The sequence below is a fragment of the Equus przewalskii genome, chromosome 13 (genome assembly GCF_037783145.1).
Source record: "Equus przewalskii isolate Varuska chromosome 13, EquPr2, whole genome shotgun sequence".
Classification (NCBI taxonomy): Eukaryota; Metazoa; Chordata; class Mammalia; order Perissodactyla; family Equidae; genus Equus; species Equus przewalskii.
In genome coordinates this window covers 8,079,971-8,100,142 of record NC_091843.1, presented here as the reverse complement: position 1 = coordinate 8,100,142, position 20,172 = coordinate 8,079,971, and the positions used below count along the sequence as shown (strand labels likewise).

Below are 20,172 nucleotides of genomic sequence, written 5' to 3'. Positions count from 1 at the left end.
ATTTCCATTAATCTTCACAACTCTGTGAGAAAGGCATTATTGTCCTCATTTTACAGCTGAGGACACTGCGTATCAGAGAGGTGAAGTGCATGCCAGAGCCAGAACTCAAGCCCCGGGTGGTCTCCCCGGCAAAGTCCATAACCGTTCCTTTGTCAGCAGTTTACACAGTGGGATCCACACATCCCGGTGGGGATAAGAGGAGTCATTGCAATGTGGCCATGCTAGAAAAGCTCCAGTTTTCCACCTGTGTCTCTTGTGTCTCCCTGTGAGACTCCTTTATTACTCACAGACACTTCACTTCTGACACTTCTGTCACCAAATGTGTCAGGTTTGTCCCATGCCAAGCGATTCTCTGCAACATCAGCTCGTGTCCTGCAATTTAATTCAATTCTAACACTATCTGCCTGGAGATAGTATTGGACTCCCCGGGTTAAGAGTTCAGTCCCTCAAGACTGCCCCCACCTCAGATGCCAATCGCAAGTAGGAGGTCCCCGGATTACCCACAACTGCTGTCTGATTTGGATACAAATCAGAGGTTCCCACGACCTCCTCCTCAGATTCAATTAATTTGCTAGAGTAGTAGCTCACAGAACTCAGGGAAACACTTACACTTACCAATTTACTAAAGGAAATGATAAAGGATACAGAGGAGCAGCCAGATGAAGAGATATATAGGGTGAGGTCTGGGAGGGTCCCAAGCCAGGAGCTTCTGTCCCCATGGTGTCACCCTCGCAGTGTGAATGTGCTCTCCAACCTGGAAGCAGTCTGAGCCCCACACTATTGGGATGTTTAGGAAGGCTTCCTCAGGTAGGCACGATGGACCACTAACTCCATTTTCAGCCCCTCTTCCTTCTCAAGAGGAGGGGGGAGGGGCTCAAAAGTCCAAGCTTCTAACCATGGCTTGGTCTTCCTGGTGACCAGCCCCCTTCAGGAGCCATCGAGGAACCCACCCAGAGTTATCTCATTCTAGAACAAAAGACAATCCTATCGCCCAGGAATTTACAAGGGTTTTAGGAGCCCTGCGTCAGAAACCGGTGTCGAAGACCAAATATTAAAACAAAAGAAGCTCCAGCGCCCTCCTCACTTAGGAAATTACAAGGGTCTCAGGAGCTCTGCGCAGGGGCCGGGGGCAGAGACCCAGAAAGACTTTCTATTATCTCACAGTAATGAAAAATTAGACCTCTTAATTATATATATTTTAGCTTATCCTTCAGATACTTTTAATGTCATATATAGATTCTGTTATAATATACAATACTATTGTAATAAATTAGCTAAAATTCTCCTAATCAGTAGCCAAGAGACAGTTTTTAAGGAGTCTAATAAATCGCTCCCCTTTCTCCTCACCGAGGTTCAGGACTAACTGAGAGAGAGTGGGATCAAGGAATCAGAGGACAAATGTCAGCTTTATTTTCATTTACTTTTTTTTTTTTTGAGGAAGATTAGCCCTGAGCCAACTGCTGTCAATCCTCCTTTTTGCTGAGGAAGACGCCCTGAGCTAACATCCGTGCCCATCTTCCTCTACTTTATACGTGGGATGTCTACCACAGATGGCTTTTTGCCAAGTGGTGCCAAGTCTGCACCCAGGATCCGAACCGGTGAACCACGGGCCGCCGAAGTGGAATGTGCAAACTTAACCGCTGCGCCACCGGGCCGGCCCCTCAGCTTTATTCTTGAGAGAGCGTGAGGGAACCTGGCTGAAGTGAGGTGTGCGCCAGTCAAGGGTTTCCTAAACCTGCACCCCAGAACCAGACACACTCATTGACCCAGCCACAGGCGCGCCTCAAAAGCAGAGGATTTCTTTTGTGGGCGCCCACTAATCCTCCCAGTGTCAGGGGCCAAGTGGAAAGACTGCTCCCCGAGGACATCTGACCCCAAACAGGAGAGGAAGGGGCTGAGCTATGCAAGTCTGGCTCCTGCCCCCCTAAATATCCATCACCTAGATACTTCTCTTCTCCCCTCGGGAGAGAGAGGGCTGGAACATCACCCTAGTGTAGCTCTCTTCACGTGGAAGGGAACACCAAGCATGGAGTGTAAGAATTTCCCACCTAAGAATCTTGTACATATGTTTATTTAGCAAGACATCTATTTTATTTACTTATATACTGCATATATGCTGAAAATTTTATTGGCAGTACACAATGAAAACTATTTGAAGACTACTATTCTAAACTATACTGTACCAGCGTGTGGCCAAGTTCCACGCAGTTTAAAAGAATTAGAGAATGTAATTATTGTAGGATCTGGGCCTCCTGGGCCTTGAGATGAAGCTGGGCTTTATTAACTTGAATTTGACTGCTCTGAACACTGCCGTTAATTTATAGGTCTCTAAAGGAAAACCTGTTTATGAAGTAGAAAACCAATTCCATTCCTGGGGCCACTTTCTGAACAGTTTCCTTCCCGCGGCGATCTCACTACGCAGAAATCCATTCGGATGGCTCTGAGTTAGACCACTAGCAACTAGGAAACCTTGCAGTTCATGAGCACTTCTCCATTTGAAGAAGGATGTTGTCCTCATGATGCTGTGAATGTCGGCGTTGAAGATTGGGCTGCATTGAGGGGTGGAATCAGGGTGAAGGACCAGCTAAGAGCTGTAGTTCAGATAACATTCCAGGCAGAGCTGAAATGTAAAATTTGACATTTTCCAGAGTTCACTGCATAAAGCATGGCTCCTGCTAGATGCTCTGTGAATGGTTTCATGGTCAAGTATGTTTGAGGAACCCAATATAAACAAACTCCCTCTCAGACACTCACACTGCATGTTATTATATAAGAGGCTTGGAGAAGTCCTGGAATACAGAAACTTTAACTTTACTTAACACAACATTTCTCAAACTAACGTGTCCACAGAATACTTATTTCAGAATATCCATTGACATTGGTTTTGGAAAACACACTTTGGAAAATGCTGAATGTAAAGATTATAGATCTGGGAGCCACCAGGTCTATTAAGGTAAGCGGCTTTGGCGTTGAAGATCCAAGTTCATCCTCATATTAGCTGTGACCAGGGGTAAACTTAACCTCTCAGACTCTTAATTTCCATCCACAAAGTGGGTATAATAATTCCTATTTAGAAGAACTATGGCAAACACTAAAGAGAGAATATCTATAAGGTACCCAGCCAACAGCAGGTACTCAACAAAAGTCAGAGCTTTCCCCTTAATTATGGAGTTAGCTGTTTGCCAGAGGAAGTATTTCTTGAGTAAGATTTTGAATCCAGGAAATAATATCAGGACAAGATATGTACTTTGACCAGCATTTGGGAGGGGCTGTAGGGTGAGTTAAAGAGCTATACGGGACCAGATGTGCCACGTATGAGCGATGCAAGACCGTGATCCTGTGCCTCTACCTTTCTGAAACCCAGAGCCTTCATATGTAAAGTGCAGACAGCTACTTCATGAAATACAAGCGTGTGGACAGGGCTGGCCTGGTGGCGCAGTGGTTAAGTTCACAAGTTCCACTTTGGCGGCCTGGGGTTCACCGGTTCAGATCCCAGGTGTGGACCTATGCACGGCTTATCAAGCCATGCCGTGGCAGGCGTCCCACATATAAAGTAGAGGAAGATGGGCACGGATGTTGGGTCATGGCCAATCTTCCTCAGCAAAAAGAGGAGGATTGGTGGCAGCTGTTAGCTCAGGGCTAATCTTCCCCCCCAAAAAAAAATAAAATAAAAGTATGTGGAGAGTGCCCCACAGGCCTGGAACACAGTAAATGCTCAGAAAAATAACAATGACATCAATAATTAATAGTATGAAGCATCACTTCTGAACACTTATACTATGCCAGGCCAGGTGCTAGTCTGGCCGTTTCTCAAAAGTGGAGCATGCAGGCTACTTCCTCACAAGGGACTTCGTAAGGATGCAGATTCCTGCTGGGTCCGACTTGCAGGGCGAGCAGCCCAGGCATGTGCACTTTGACAAGTTCCCGGCTAATTCTTACAGTCACTAAAACTTGAGAACCATTGACTGGGAGGCACGGGTTGCAAGATGGTAAAACATCACACCTGGACCAAATGGACGCTGAATTAGAGACGGGATGACCATGAAACCATTCACAGCATCTAGCACCCACAAATTCACCACGGCCCCTCAGAGCAGGGAGAGTGATCGTGGGTGGTTGGCGTGGCATTCCTGGCAGACAACAAAGGGAATGATGAAGGTGCCGGCTCCGAGTGAGACCCGAAGGCAGGCAGTGGGGTAAGCGCCCCTGACAGAGGAAGTCAGGTTTGGTGCCTGACCACAGTCCATTCCCATCCCATCCCATGAGGCTCAAGTGCCCTTGCACACCTGTCTGAGAAGCCCGTGCCACTGACATTGGCAGTTGTATTCTTAAGACTAAGCACTCTTGGTTTGGAAGATTTGGGAGAAAATGCTCCCAAGGGGAGCCTGAAACACACCGTGATTTTTCCTTCGAGATGAATATATCAGTGACCATTGCTCCTAAGCAAGGTCTGCCAGGTCATTGCACTCTTTGGAATATTTCCTCCAAGGAGGATGAATGTCATGTACATCCTCCCCACTGAAGTTCAAGGACTCTCCTGGTCCTATTCTTCTCTCCCTAGGGAGGTGGGGTGCCGGTGTCACTTTGTTTAAAGATTCACCTGGGAACAAGACGGTTCAACAGTGGGGGTGGGTTGTGCCTTGCCTCTGCCCCTGGGAAAATACTAAGGCATCAGGCAGGGCAGTCCCTGCGGCCCAACCATGGCTGCACCCTGCCCTCCTCCGCACACTCTCGCCATCAGTAGGCAAGGCCAGCGAGAGGTTCGAGACGCCCTGGACTCGTGAAGTCTTCCATCTTTAGGCATAGAGCTGAGAATACGTGGCAGGTTCCCGGGGAATACAAGGAAGCTTTCCTTAACTTCTGGACATTGCAGTTCAAAGAATCAGAGTGCACTAGGGCCCAGAGAGGAGTCACTCCTATTTCTGGGCAGTGCCCAAACACAGCACACAGGCTTCTGTTCTCTGATCCCCAAACTCCAGGCCAAGATGCCAGGGCACAAAGCTAGGCAACCTTTCTTCAGCCAAATAAAATCCATAGACACTGCATCTTCCCAATGAAGCTTGAAACCAGTCAAGCACTTTATTAAAAAAAAAAAGAAAAGAAAAAGTCTAATGGTAAAGTGTATAGTCCATACATGCTACAGCTAATTGTTCACCACCCCTCCCCCCTCATATTATATATTCTCACGTATTTTTTTGTGTTGAAACGAAAAACACCACCGGAATCTGTCAGTTTGCCGAGGGTTTGAGGAATTTGCTGAGATATCCAGCGAGCTCCAGCGTTATCCTACGAGCAGACACACAGTGGTGGGGCCGTGCTGTGAGAGCTCACTGGTCCTAGAGGGATGCAAGAAATGGCTAGTGGCTCCCTGAAGCAGGAAACGTGAGATGTAGCTAAGGTAACCATAGTTTATCATCACCCTCGTAAGAGCGGAAGGGGTGTTACTAAGAATTACATGGGCATGAAGGCATGGACAGGTGTGCACTGGGGTGAAACACGGACACCTTTGTCGTGTTAGAATTGCTTATTGCTGTAACGAGCCTGGCAGGGGCTCCTCCTTTGGATGTTTACAGAAGCCCCAAAAGTGAAGGCTACTGGCTGTGGCACTGGGTTTGGCCTCTTCAAGAACCAAAGAGGGCGAGCCCCTTATCCCTGACTGGAGCTAAAAGGCCTACTGGACAGAAAGGGAAAGATGGAATGTTGAAGCACGATGAGGGACTCAGTAACTCGGCAGGGGAGCACCAAAAACCAGACACCCCCTGCCGAGCCGGACAGTCAAGTCCGTGGGAAGGGTCCTCAGCAGGGGGTCCACGGCTTCAACTCTGCCTGCAACCGTCACAGGCTGCGGTCCCTCGAGATGTCAGGACCTTAGCCAAGTTAGGAGCAATTCCTCGGGCTGAGGGAGGGCACCCTGCACCCTCAGGCCTCAGTGTGAGTCAATTTCCCACTCATCCAGGCCACACAGTTTGACATTAGGTAATCTTTGGTCTATGGTATGGTATGGCTGTTTCAGCAAAAGCCCTGAAGGATGGGCCTGAACAACCAAGAGGGGAACAGGACTGCCACGCATGGCTGAGGCTAAGTGCCCACCGTCGCAGTCCCAAGACCTGGGCAAGACCTCCCAGGGAGCAGTCTGACCCAACACTTCGAGACTCGGGCACAATGGAAGGACGGGAGCCAAGCCTCAAATGTTCTTGTTCTTGATGATGTTGAGCTGCCAGCTATTTGAGGGCGGAGCAATTTCTTTTATCCCACTCAGTGCTGCGTACTTGATACAGGCTGAATAAATACTAGATTGTCCATCCCTTCGCCTAAGGTCCTTCCAAACCTTGGGAGACTTGGCACCTGCCCTTTAATGTGTCAAGCTTGTTTTCCTACATTCCACCTGGTAATAAGATCCCCAGTGGGCTCAGAAACGTTCTAAGGCCAAGAACTTTGCCTAAGAAATCGATTACCTGGAGAGGCCTTGTGGTGGAGGCTTCAAATGACCACTGGGAGCCAGATACGGGCTCTAACAATTCCTCAGTAGGGCAGGGCATTGAAAGTGCTTCGAGCAGAGCCCAGCTCTCCCCACGTCTCAGCCCGGGATGATGACATAAACCCACACAATGGGAAAGAGATTTGGAGCGAAAAATCTGAACAAAGGCCTGTTTTATCAAGTGGGCGTCCTAAAACTCAGATTTTCCAAAGATTTGATGGCACCACAAGCTGTAGTTTTGCCCTAGAATGCAAGACAAAATAGTCACCACAAGAAAGTAAGCAGGGGTGAGTTAAGGGAAAAATCCACCTTCGCCCGCCTTTTGGGTGGGCATTTGGCCTGTGATTTGGCCTACTGACACGTGTGATGATGGGGTGCAGGGAGGAGAAACCTAAATTAAGAGGGAGGGTCACCTGCTTCCCTGGAAGCAAGCACCATGCACAGTTCACTGCTGACGGCAGAGGAGAAGTCATGGGCATCGGGGAGAAAACGACCAGCTTGGTCAGCATGTAGATGAAGCTGGGCATGGGACTAGACCCTCGGAACCTAAACTTTCTCACCACAGGTCGGGCTGATCCTACAAACCTCACGGGGTTGTCGTGAGGATTAAGTTAAAGGAGGGAGCATGTTTAAGCACCGGTGACCTGCCCGGAGCTTGGCATGGGAGTTGTAACTATAGCCCTGGACATTTCCACAGCTGTAACTCCAGGGGAGTTTTGCCTATGCTCCATCAATTGCTCACAGAATAGTGGCCATGGTCTTGGATGGCATAAACCTAACTCCCCAGGCAAGGACAGCTAGCGAGTGCCACCGGCCATCAAGACGCCCCACTTCCAGTTGCCTGGGGAAGTGCCTACCACTGTGGCAAAAAGGAGCTGGAGAGAGGAGTCCTCAGGCCATAGACGTGTCCTGAGGAAGGTGAACAGAGAGGAATGAGGCTTCAGTACCTGCAGTTCACATCAGAATAACAACAACAACAATAATAATAATAAAAACTGAAATTCCTTGCAGGAGAACTTTCTGTCCAGAGAAAGGTGGAGCCAGTTCATTCCCACCCAGCTGACAAACGGGAGGAGGGAACGAGGCCAAAGACAACCGCTTCAGTGGAGTCAGCAAACACAAAACACAGCTCGCACAGCCAGGCGCGGAGCTGCACACAGCTTGGTCCACCCAGCGCCCAGCACGCAGCAGGCGCTCACGGAACACTTGGAAAGGGCAATGAAAGCAGAAAGCAAATCAGAAGAAAAAAATTTAGTTTGTCTTTTGAAATGTAGTCAAATCCCGCACAACAGCTTCACAAAAGCTGTTTAAGCCAAAGTGGATCAAAAACTCAGGAAAACGTGCTATGAGGTCTCCTCTCAAGCGAGGGGACCTTGAAGAGGTGGGTGGCCCTTTCCCAGCCTCCCTTCTCCCCCTAAGGCTTCTGGGCGTCAGGCAAGGGGCCTGCAGGCGCTGCGAGGAGCACCTCGGGACTCTGCCCCAGATCCCCGGGGAGATGCGATTTACAGACTGACGGAAGAACATAAAGATACTCCTGTGGGTCAGAGGAAGCTCTTTCTCCTGCTGAAGCATCCAGAGCCCATGGCGGGGTGGGGGCAGGAAGGGGGCTGTTCGCACATAAATCTTTGGCACTGCAGGTGGACAGCAAGTGTCCCCAGGAGAGCTGGCCTTGTGGTTCCAAAAGCACCGCAGTGGATGAACACTCTCAACTGGACATCTCTGGGGCAGGACAGGGCCACTTCCTCTTCTCCTGCAGGGTGGGGGAGGGTGGGGAGGTGTTCTGCCCTTTCACCCCCCAGGTCGCCTGGTCCACAGCAAGAGCTCCAGGCAGGAGCCAGAAGCCCCGGGTCCAGATTCTAGTTCTGCAGTGCAGCTGTGCCTCTGCGTGCCTCAGTGAACCACATCTGTCAAAATGGGTCAAATGGCTGCCCTGGGTTCCTCCCAGTGAGATAAGAGAGAGGGAAAGTACAGGAGAAAAAGAGAAAACCCCTCTCCCCATGCCAGAGAGGAGCGGGAAGCTCGAGCACAGAGGGAAAGGAGGCGTCTGCCTGGCCCTTGGGTCCCTGTCCCTTTTTGGGGTACTGCTTGCTAGGCTCAGTTTGGTGGAGGTCCCTGAGCCACCAGGCCCCTCGAGGCTGGCATGTGAGACTGCTTCAGCTCCCTTGCTCATGAGCTCTATCCCGCTGAAGGGGCACCAGCACAGGCGCAGGAAACAGGGCTCTGTGGCAGCCACCAGGGCTCTGAGCATCCCCATGCACGGAGCAGCTGCCGAGGGACCAGGGCCGCCTTCAGGGTATGCTGCAGTGGGCTGGAGGGGTGGTGGGTGTGAGAGCAGCCACAAATGTCCCCTCACCCACAAAAGGAAGCGATGTGGCTCCTGGCACCCGGCCAGCTTCTCCCTGTCGCCTGTCTGGTTTGCCTCTTATGGGGGGAAGGGCACAGGCACAGAAGTCAGGCAGGCCTGCATTCAAATCCTCTTTTCTCCCCTTCCTAGCTAGAATGCCTTGGGCACACTGAGCCCGAGTTTCCTCATCTATAAAATGGGTATAATGTTGTGAGAGAAGGTGTTTGCGAGGGTTGAAACATGAAGGTAAAGTGTCAAGTTCAGAGTCTGGCACCTACTGCTATTCAGCAAAGGGAACGGCCCCCTTATTCAAACAAACTTTGAGATTCTTGCTCTAAGTAGACAAAAGTGGAACGCCCCAAGGCGAGTGGGGATTCTTATTCGAAAGCCCTAGGATGGATGAGCGTGCAGCAGGAGGGTGAAGCACGCTCGGAGCTGGAACTACCCTTCAGGACTATCAGGGTCCCAAGACAGAAGAAGATGGAAGGCAGGATGGCCGATCAGACCTCCAGGCCCACTTCTGGGGCAGCTGCATCTGGTTGAACCTGAGAGGCCTTGGTCCCGTGGCCTCAGGGAAGAGGACACCTCCCTGGGATTGGCAATGGAGCCCACTTCTAAGGGATGAAGTTCTTTCTGGTACCAGGCATCTTGGAAACTGAGTGAATAAAGTCAGTGGGCTTTGAGAGACTTGGAGAAATCAGAGCAAGCTGTCACGGACTGGGTAGGGGCCAGAAAGGCTGCTCTTTACAACGCCTGGTCCAAGCCACGAGAAACATTTTCTGCAGATGGTGGGCTCTGGTCCCTCTGCTGGGTGGGCAATGCCACTGGCCTTAAGGCAGAGATGCTGAGTGGAGAGAAAGCAAGGGTGTGTCTCTGAGCCTCCAGGGGATGCTGTGATGGGAGGGATCACTCTCCACCCACAGGGGGAAGAAATCAGGTACTCCAGACTCTGCCTTCCTTTGGGGCTGGTGGAGGAGGATAAATTAAGAGGCATATTAAATATGTGGGTAGAGCCAGCGGGGATGCTTAGGACGTCCAGGCACGGAGGGAGGCGGCTACGGCTTCTTTCTGAGATAGTTGGAAGGGATCCACCCTTCCCAGGGCGGGGCCCCACTCAGGACCTGGCAGAACCACCAGCCGCTGCTGTTCTTTTCCCGGACCTCGAACACCGTCCCCTCCTGGAAGCTGCTGGTATCTTCGTCTCCTTCAAAGTTGGCCACAGCCACATACAAGTCCTTCAGGCCATCGGCGTTGGGAACCGGGGCTGCAGCCATTTTCTCCCTGTTTTCTCCGATCTTGCCCGTCACCCGTGGCCCCGGCCCACCTTTGCCTCGCATGTCCTCCTGGCTCCCTAAGGAGTTGGACAGAAAAGGTTTGGCTTTTGGAGGGACGAGGAGGGCCCGGCCTGGGGCAGGAGCTCCCTTGCCTTCGTTGGCCTCACGCGGCGGCCCTCTGACCTCTGGGAGGGGCCTGGACGCTGAGGAGGTTTTCTTGGGTGGGGGTGGTCTCCGGGGCGGGACCACAGGTCTTTGCTGGGGAGCCTCTTGGAGAGGGACGGGCACATTCTTCGGCCCAGGATCCGCGGTCTTGGCCGGCCTCGGTGGGGCTCTGCATGACATCTCCTTTGGGTTGAGCCCATCCTGTTTGCCCGTCCTGTCCGGGGCGCGGCCGGGCCCCTCCCCGGGGAGGAAGCCGCGGCTGAAGGCCCCGTCTTGCCCCCCGACAGCCTGGTGGCTGCTCTCCCCGTCCGCTGAGGGTTTCTCCTGGGACTTGGCGGGCCTGAGCTTGCTCCTGAGGCTGCAGATGTCCACTGGGTCTTCGCCCTGAGGGGGCTCTGTCCTGGGGGAGGGAGCCGGCTTGGGCCTCACCTGAGGTTTGGACTTCAAGAAGGGATGCTGGGGTGCGGCTTCTGGCCTCTCCTCCGGGGGGTCGGCTTTGGGTTTGGAGACGGGTCGGAGGTTGGGCTTCTTCACCTCCTTGGCCAATACTTTGTGGCCACACTCCAGCCCCATCTCATTTTTCAGCTGGAACAACTTGCTTTTGTCAGGTTTGGGCTCCGGCTTCCTGCCCTCCCGGGCTGGGGGGGTGAGTTTGGCTGGAATCATCGGCAGAATCACGCCAGGGGGCTTGGGTGAGGAGCCGTGGAGCTGCTCCGCCCTCTGCCGCTCCCGCTCCTGCACCTCCTCTTCCGACTTCATGATGGATTCTTTCCGGGGAGGGAGGCTGGGCTTCTCCTCCAGGTCGGGGTCCGAGATCTCCTCGTAGCCTGCGCACGAGGACATGTCTGAAGACGCCTTTCTCAGGGCCTCCTTACCACCCTTCCAGTCTTTGGACCACGCCATCCCGGAGTCCACAGCACCGGGGGGTGCCTCGGGCAGGGGCCGGGAGGGGCCCACGGCTTCACTGCCGGTGTTGTTCTCCATCGGGGCTGCATCTCCCAGCCGGAGCTGGGTCACCTCGTTGGGCAAGGGAGCCAGAAAGTTGGGTCTTGAGGCATTACTGGTCTTCTTATACTTATCAATGAAGGTTGCTGGGGCCCATCCTTCCTTATCTTCAATCTGAATGTACCACCAGCCACTCAAGTTTTTCTCAATCACCTGAAAGGGAGGACAGAAGAAAGCTCTTAGTAGGGATGGTCTCAGGGCCAGCGTACCAGCATGGGCCGGGAGAACCCACATGCAGCTGGGCTTCTAGAAGCAGGAGTTCCGCACTCGGCAGGTGCCCAGACAACATCTCTGGTGGACCATCTCTGGAGACTTTACTGTGTATCAGGAACATCTTACACGGGACTGGGTTCCCTCACAAGCAGTCCCTGAGTCGTGGACCTGGGTGCAGGCAGTGGATTTGAGAGGCGATCTCAGGAAGCACAAGTGAGGGATGGGGAAGGAGAGAGCCAGTTTTTGCTCTGGCCTCTGGGGCTTAATCCGCCAGCGACCCTCTGAGAGATAATGCAGAACCAGACTCAGTCCACCAGGGTGGGGACATCTACCTCCTGATTCCTGGTCCCTCTCCCCAGGGCATTAACTCCCCCTCTTTCTGGGTAGTGCCCTGAGGCAGGTGTAGGAGGTGGGACGCTGTCAGCTGTGGGGACCTGAGTGCAGCTGTAGGTCAACTTGGGGTCAGGACGCAGGGCAGGCCACCAGCAGCGTCTGCTACAATTCTAAAGAAGGACAAGGCAAAACCCACACATACCCAAAACGAGCCTTGACGGCTGCTCCTTTGGTTGAGCACCACACGAGGTGGCTCGCTGGTGTTTACAGGCCACACTGTATGAAATGTGTATCCTTAAACACGGGCCACACTCAGCTCGTGTGCAGACTCAGGGAAACCGCTGCTGCTGGACGTGAAACAGACTTTCATCTCACCCCCTTCTTGCTCTGGGCCACACACCCACGGAATGAAACAGCGGGTGGAACTGCTCACATTATTTAAGATCTTCTGTTTCCTGTCTCCTTTTTGTTCAGTATCGTGTGGCTGAATTGATGTGGGTGAAAGGTTTGCATGCTGCATGTTATAGGCTGAACGGCGTCCCCTCCAAATCCGTATGTTGAAGCCTTACTCCCCTGTACCTTACAATGGGACGGTATTTGGAGATGGGAGCTTTTTAAAATTTTTTTAATTTTTAAATATTTTTTTTGAGGAAGATTAGCCCTGAGCTAACTGCTGCCAATCCTCCTCTTTTTGCTGAGGAAGACTGGCCCTAAGCTAACATCTGTGCCCATCTTCCTCTACTTTATATGTGGGACGCCTACCACAGCATGGCTTTGCCAAGCGGTGCCATGTCCGCACCCAGGATCCGAACTGGTGAACCCCGGGCCGCCGAAGCAGAGCGTGTGCACTTCACGGCTGCACCACCAGGCCAGCCCCAAGAGATGGGGCCTTTTAAGAGGCAAATAAGATAAATGGGGTCATTAGGGTGGGCCCTAATCCAATATAGCTGGTGTCCTTATAAGAAGAGGAGAAGAGGATGCAGAGGACACACAGAATTAGGGAGGACCACATGTGAACGAAGCGAGAAGGCAGCCGTCTGCAGGCCAAGGAGAGAGGCCTCAGGAGAAACCAACCCTGCTGACACTTTGAACCTGACTTCCAGCCTCGAGAACTGTGAGAAAATAAATCTCTGTTGTTCAAACCACCCAGTCCGTGGTGTTCTGTGATGGCAGCCTGTGCAGACCAATATGCTGCAATTCCCTGGGAGGCTCTGTGCAGAGGAGATCTGATTAATGCTTACAACTGCGCTATGAAACGGCGATATTCACCCCATTTTACAGATGCAGAACCGAGCCTCAGGAGAGCTGGGAGCTCGCAGAGGGTCACGGAGAAAGTCAACGGTGGAGGTGGGAGTCAAAGCAGGCGGGTGGGCTCCAGGGCGTGTGCTTTCACCACAGCTCACTTGACCGTGTCCTGGAAAGGGGACCCTGCGTGGGGAGGAGCCGAGCCTGGGGTGAGAAAGTGCTGGGGGCCAGTCGGGCCGAGGGCGTGGTTCTGCGCTGCACTCTGCCGCCCAGCTCAGGAGAGAGAACGGCAGCCGCAGGGGAGGCAGAGGCTGGGCTCTGGGGCCCGCCGTCCAGGCTCTGGTTCTGGCTCCACCTTTTCCTGCCTGAATGGCCTGCACGAGCCACATGCCTGAGATTCCACCTCACAAAACAGGGGTGACAGTAAGAACAACACCCACTTGCAAGATTTTCACGATGATCATAGAAGCTGATGCGTGCAACAGCACCAGGTAAACACTGGAAGGCAAACATTACCAGCTATTAAATGATCCTGGAGACCACTGAGGAAGCAGGATGCTTCACAAGCCCCACTGGAGCCTCTCCAGGGAACGGTCCTCATGAACGCAAGCCCTTCAGGGGAGGGGACCAGCATCTTATCAACACTTGGTAGCTCTGCTCACGACAGAAGGCAATTCTGGGCATACAAGTTATCGTCGGCACATCCGTGAATTCACCAGCTCTAACACTTAAGTATGTGAGCAAGTGAAAACAGGACAATAGTCAAAATGAAATATATCAATGAGAGATTTGCTAAGCTTACACTCTGCAGAGTACCATGGCAGAAGCTCTAAACATTTGTGTTCTGAATCATGACTTATGGGAGCTGTCGTTTATTAGAGAGAAGCCAAGAGTGATGATGAATAAAAGCAAATGCAAATTCACAAGAACGAGGGGGAAAGAAAAGAGCCCTGGATTCGAAGCCCAGCTCCACCACCTACTAGCTACGTCACCTTGGGTCTCAGGTACATCTCTCTGGGTCTCAGGTACATCTATAAAATGGGCTGAAGATACTGACCTCTTGGGACTTCTGTGAAGACGAGCTATCAAGTATGTAAGGTACCTGCACAGAGAGGTGTCTATATCATCAAACCATCACTACCACCAGCACCGTCACCACCACCATAAAACAGAGACCAGGCAAGAAACTAAGGTGTTTCTGGTGGCACCACTGTGGGAACACCGTGGTTCCATGAATGAATTCTCAAGGCTAAGATGATATTGAAATGAACTAGGAAGCAAACCTGGAGAAGAAAAACAGAAGATACAGAATTTATCACCAGAAAAGAACACCCAGGTAAGCCAAAAACTTTAGCAGCAACTATTTCCCACGTGAGTCCCTCCAGTTCCCACTGGCAGAACCTAGGCTGACATCACGGAACAATAAGCAGAGAAGTTTCGAGGATGGTTTATATCTGTGCTTTCTGGAAAAGAATGTTGGGTATGTGAGCTTTTTATTGGATCAGCTTCAGCAAAAGCAGACAGGCTAAAAGCCAGAAACAAGAAACGGGAACGGTTCTGACTGAAGTGGGCGGAGCCAGGAGGGAGACTCCCCAACATCGCCAGAAAGCCCCATGATGTCCAACCGCTTGCAGTCAGCCCTCAGCTGCAGTCATCGTCCGTGACAGCCTGAGCTGCCCTTGGCGGATTTCGGGACATTCGGAGCCAGGGAGTGGTGGTGCTTATTGGCGAATGTTCCGTTTGCCAGCATGCTCAAACAACGGTGTGTGTTTGCACAAAATGCTGGAAACTCACCGTCTTAAAGGAGAAGAAGCTTTTATAATGTTTTTCAGCTCTCTGGGGAAAAAACCCATTGATAATATGCAAGTCAGACTTCCGGTTTCAAGACGGGAGATGGAGTGAACAGCAGCTTCCCCTTCAAGCAACAAATACAGGGACACAAATAAAGGAATACAAAGTGAAGCTCTGAAGGAGGAAGGGGAGAAGTCAGTGCACCGGAAATTGTGAGGAATGACTGACGGACGGAAGCTGCAGAGGGAGGCTGTGGGCCAGGAGGTCCTACTGCAAAAGGTGGGAGCAGTGCTGAGGCCCACCTGACTTTAAGGTGGGAGAGCCTGGGAACAGGGAGGCCCAGGAGCAAGGGACAGGGGTTACCCGGGATGCCATGGCAGAAGCAGCCAGGCTGGCTGACCCCACGATGCCCTGTATCCCATTCTTGCAGGGCAGGAGGAGTAAAGAAAGTGATTGCTCACAAGTGGAAGCAGTGAATCTGGGAGCCGGGTAAGAGAGACACGACACTGCTCAGTGGCTGGCTCTGAAGTCCCCATTCTGGAACTGAAACCAGAGGAAGCTGACCACCTCCTTGTGCACACTCCCTAACTGGGCTGTTCAACTGTCCCCTGCCACTTCTTGCACAGCCCAAGACAAGGACTAACACCATGAAAAGAACTGAAATCAATACCAACACCACTGCAAAAGATTTACAACCGAGGAAACAAATAATAAACAATATCAATAGCAGCTTAAATTAAACATACTTAATATCCTTAGATATAGAAGGGCATCAAATTCATGAAAAAACAGGCTATTGTGAAACAAGAACAGGTGACTATGAAAAAGAATCAATAAGAGCTCTTGGAAACGAAAATTATAATTGCTGAAACAAAATAAGCAACAGACTGAAATGCTGAAGAGCAAATTAATGAGCCAAAAGATGAAGCAGAATGCTCTCAGAATGTAGCACAAAGGGATAAAGATGGAAAATCTGAAAGAAAAGTAAAGAGACATGGAGCATGGGGCAGAAGTTCCCTTATCTGTTCAATAGCAGTTCCAGAAGGAAAGAATAAAAAGGGTGAAGGGAGTCAATATTTAAAGAAGTAAAAGTGAGGAATTTTCTGGGAAGACCTCCTGAGTTCTTAGACTGAAATGGCCCACCACATGCTGAGCAGGATAAAAATAAAGAAACTCACACGTGGACACACTTTAGTGAAATTTCAGCATTTTAAAGGCAATGAGGAACTCCTCAAAGAATGAGAGAAATGACAGATAACGAACATGAGAACAAGAACCACATAGACAGCAGTGCTTACTAGCAAGGCTAGAAGTAAGAAGAAAATGGAACAATCGATTCAAAGTACCGAGGGAGGGGGCCGGCCCCACGGCAGAGTGGTTAAGTTCTCGCGCGCTCCATCGGCAGCCCAGGGTTTCGCTGATTCGGATCCTGGGTGCGGACAGGGTACCACTCATCAAGCCATGCTGAGGCGGTGTCCCACATGCCACAACTAGAATATACAACTATGTACTGGAGGGATTTGGGGAGAAAAAGCAGAAAATAAAAAAGAAGATTGGCAACAGTTGTTAGCTCAGGTGCCAATCTTAAAAAAAAACCAAAAACCAAAGTACCGAGGGAGGATGACTTTCAACCTGCAATTCAAAACTCAGTCCCTGAAGAATGAGGGGAAACTAACATTCAATTCTCATAACGTCAAGAAAGCATCATGTACAGAAGCGATGGACTGCTCTTAGCTAAGAACTGAAACACGTGGCCCCAGAGCAGCTAACACAGGGTAGGGCAGGGAAACCGGTGCGAATCAGGGGAGGCTCCCCAGAGGAAGCAAAGATGTGAAGAATGAGTTGGGTTTTGATATGCCAAATTCAGTTCAAAAAATGGCCTTGAGTGCCATCTAGGAGAAGGCAGGTAGAAGGTTAGGAGCTGGGTTAAAGGAAGGTCATTCCTGGAAGAGAGAGTAAGGTGGGGGGAAGGGTCAGCTGGACCAGTGGGGCTCAGAGGAAAGCAGTGGCAATAGGCTGAACAGCAAAGGTAGAAGGAACAGCTCTTGATGCGGAAAGACGTTAAGAAAGAGGCAACATATGCCATGTCAGAACAGGACGTGCATGTTTTCCAACAGCACGGTGGCAGAATTGGGCACAGAACTAGCGTGTAGCACCAGCAAGATGCCTTGTGAGTTCTGTCTGTGGATTTGAAGTTGGAAAGGCCAGAATGGCGGCAAAAAAAAAGGAGCAGATAAAGAATAAAAAGGAGCAGATAAAAAGCCTTTTTGAGCCTTGGAGGTACTTCTGCTTTCCCATCGGTTTCTCTGTGCGGATTAGGGTTTGCATTTTATAAAATTTAGTTTGAGAGGCTTTGGCTCAGGTTCTTCAAAAACCCCGGCAGACAGCCCTCCTTCAATGTGCTGAAGGACACCTGGCTTGAGGAGAAGTTTCTGGAGAGGCTTGAGCAGAATCAAGGGTGGTGAGGCCCAGGATGCACCTTCAGGAAGTCGCCTTCTGCCAAGATCCCTGGGCAGCTGCCCCGGGATGCAGCGGGAGGAGAGGGAGAGGCAGGAAGCGTCAGAGCTGGAGGGAAACAGCGGGGGCGTTGGAAGCCTCTCAGAGGGCAAGTAAAGACCCTCCAAAACTGTGTGACACTGGCGCACGGACTCAATCATCACTCATTCACTCCTTACTTCCTTGATCCAGCTGAACCTGCATTCATAAAGGAAGGGTTTACTGAGTACCTGCTGTGGAGCAAGGCCAGAATGCAGAAAACACACATAGGCCTTCTGCGTGTTAAGTGGGAGGCTGTGGGGAGACAGGTTTTCACTGATTCAACATTCATTGCAAAGCTCCCACGTGCCAGGCACCGTGCTGCCTGTGGGGAAGCAGGAGTGAAGAACAGCCCTGGTCTCTGCCCTCCTGAAGTTCCCAGATGTCGGCAGATAAATGACAACAGGCTGTCCACACCCCTGGGCCGAATCTGGAGACTGACATGGGTTCAAATCCTGGCTCTGCCACCTGTTAGCTGTGTGACTTAGACAGCACCTTTTTTCCAAGCCAGAGCTTCCTCATCTGAGAAACGGGGGCTGTCAGGGTCCTGCCTCACAAGAGTGAGCGATTACATGACGAAGTGAGGCACTGTCCGTCCAGCACTTGTGTAGTGCCCGGCACTCACGGCCGTCCCGTTACTCACAGGCTTTCCTGGGAACGAACGCCTTTGAGCTCGAACCCAGGGAGAAAAGAGAAATGAAGAGGAGAAAGGATTTATGTTGGCCTTTATTCAGGGAACAAAGTGGACATGTGAAGGAGTGGGAGCACAAGGAGACAGGAGAGGCAAGAAGCAGTAGGAGGTGATAAAAACAGAACACAGCCAGTCACAGAAGACCTCAGAGTATATGTGTCCACTTGTGTGAAATGTCCAAAACAGGCAAATCTATAGAGACAGAAAGTAGATGAGCGGTTGCCTAGGGCTGGAGCCCTATGACCAAGAAGGACTGAGCAGAAAGGGGAGTGACTGCTAATGGGTACAGGGTTTCTTTTTCCTTTCTTCTTCTTTTTTTTTTAGGTGAGGAAGATTGGCCCTGAGCAAACACCTACTGCCAATTTCTTTTTGCTTGAGGAAGACTGTCGCTGAGCTAACATCTGTGCCCATCTTCCTCTCTTTTATGTAGGATGCCACCGCAGCATGGCTTGACAAGCGATGCTAGGTCTGCACCTGGGATCTGAATCTGTGAACCCTGGGACACTGAAGCGGACCATGCGAACTTAACTACTATGCCACCAGCCAGCCCCAGGGTTCCTTTTTTTGAGTGATGAAAGTGTTCTAACACTGATTCTGGTGATAGCTACACAACTCTGGAAATATATTAAAAACCATTGGATTTTACACTTTAAATCCATGAATTGTATGGTATGTGAATTATATCTCAACAAAGCTGTTACAAAGAAAAAAAAAGAACCTAAAAGTAGGAGGTGAGAGAAGCAGGAGGTGAGAGAAGTAGGGCGGTGCTCAGACTCCAGAGTCACAGGTGGGCGGAAACACCAGGGCACTCACCTCGACCTTCAGGCCCGCCTGGAAGCTGATGCCGTCGGGAATGGTGGTCTGGAAGTCGGCGATGGTATAATACTCTTCCTCCACCTGGGGTGGGATGGGAGGCTTGGGCAGGTGGAGACCTCGAGGCTGGGGTGATTAAACACAGCACAAGCTCAAGGTAAGTGCGCCACCGTGGCGCTGGAGCAGGGCGGGGGCGGCGCTAAGGGACTGGGCACAGCCACCCTCGGGGGGCGCTGGGGGGCCCATTTGGAATCTAAGGGGCAAAACAAAGAGGACCACCCATGTCCTAGATGGGTCACTGGCCCTTCAGCTTTAGAGTGACGAGAAGAAACAGGAGACTTATCCCTGTAATCGTGAAACTTGGGGGCAAGACAACATTCTCTGAATTTCAGAGGCAGCAAGAGCTGTGGAAAGAACACAGGGTTGCATGTCAGACCCATCTGGGTTAGAAATACTGATTATGTGAGTGGCTCTGGGCAAATACTTCCCCACCTGGAGCCTCAGTTTCATCTCCTGTAGAATGGGGACAATCATAGGCTCTGCCTGGTGCGGCTGCTGTAAGCATTCAATAAGTTAACGTGGGGAAGCACCCAGCACAGTGCATGGCTCCCGACAGATGCACAATGAATGGCAGACACTGAAAAAGGAAAGCCTGTTTCTCAAAGTATGGGCTAGAAAGGTACCTAAAGAATCAAAGATGGAGAATGAAAGGAGAATATCAGAACAGCACCACAAACGATATTCGTGCCTCATCTCAGTTTTGGTTGCAGGTTACTTTACTTGAGAAGACTGCTCTAAGAAAGCGAAGCAGGCTCAGGAAGCAGCGAGCACATCCTGAGGGCTAATGCTCGCAGAGCCATGGGCGGACTGTTCCCCCCTGGACCTCAGCCTTCCCAGCTGTTAATGACACCAGCACTTGTACGGCCTGCTTCATGAGGCTGTGTGGACAGGAAAGAGCATCTCTGGAAAGGGTGAGGGGAATGTGAGGGCCAGCCTCAGGTCAGGGGCTGGCTCCCCTGCAGCAAGGGTCCACTTACTATGGTCATATCCCGGCGAGGAGGGGGTCTCTGTCTCATCTTGGGTGATCCTACAAAGAGAGGAGATCTCACTTCACACGCTGCACAATGCTACAGGTTCCAGTCCTCAGTGGACACCAGGAAAGACCTAGTCTGGCCTGCAGAAGCTCAGGTGTGATGCCCCGCCCAGGCGATGGTGAGTTGCTGCGACCCCTCCTGTGGGAAGGGCCCGATTCGGAAGGGGCTGCTGAGAGTCAGCCCAGGACCAC

The 20,172-nt window shown here is 51.3% G+C and overlaps 1 protein-coding gene across 4 annotated transcripts in view; it reads right to left on the bottom strand.

Moving 5' to 3' along the window:
- Positions 1–5,047: 5,047 nt before the first annotated feature.
- The window catches only part of SH3PXD2B (SH3 and PX domains 2B), a 98,218-nt gene continuing 83,093 nt past the window's right edge, over positions 5,048–20,172 (bottom strand). For all 4 annotated transcript variants that reach the window (XM_070569045.1, XM_070569044.1, XM_008509939.2 and 1 more), the window contains 3 exons: positions 19,925–19,974; positions 18,888–19,013; positions 5,048–11,419 (listed from right to left, as the gene is read on the bottom strand). In XM_070569045.1, coding sequence (XP_070425146.1) covers positions 9,878–11,419; positions 18,888–19,013; positions 19,925–19,974 — 1,718 coding nt within the window. In that variant the 3' untranslated portion in view covers positions 5,048–9,877. The remainder of the gene's footprint in view (positions 11,420–18,887; positions 19,014–19,924; positions 19,975–20,172) is intronic.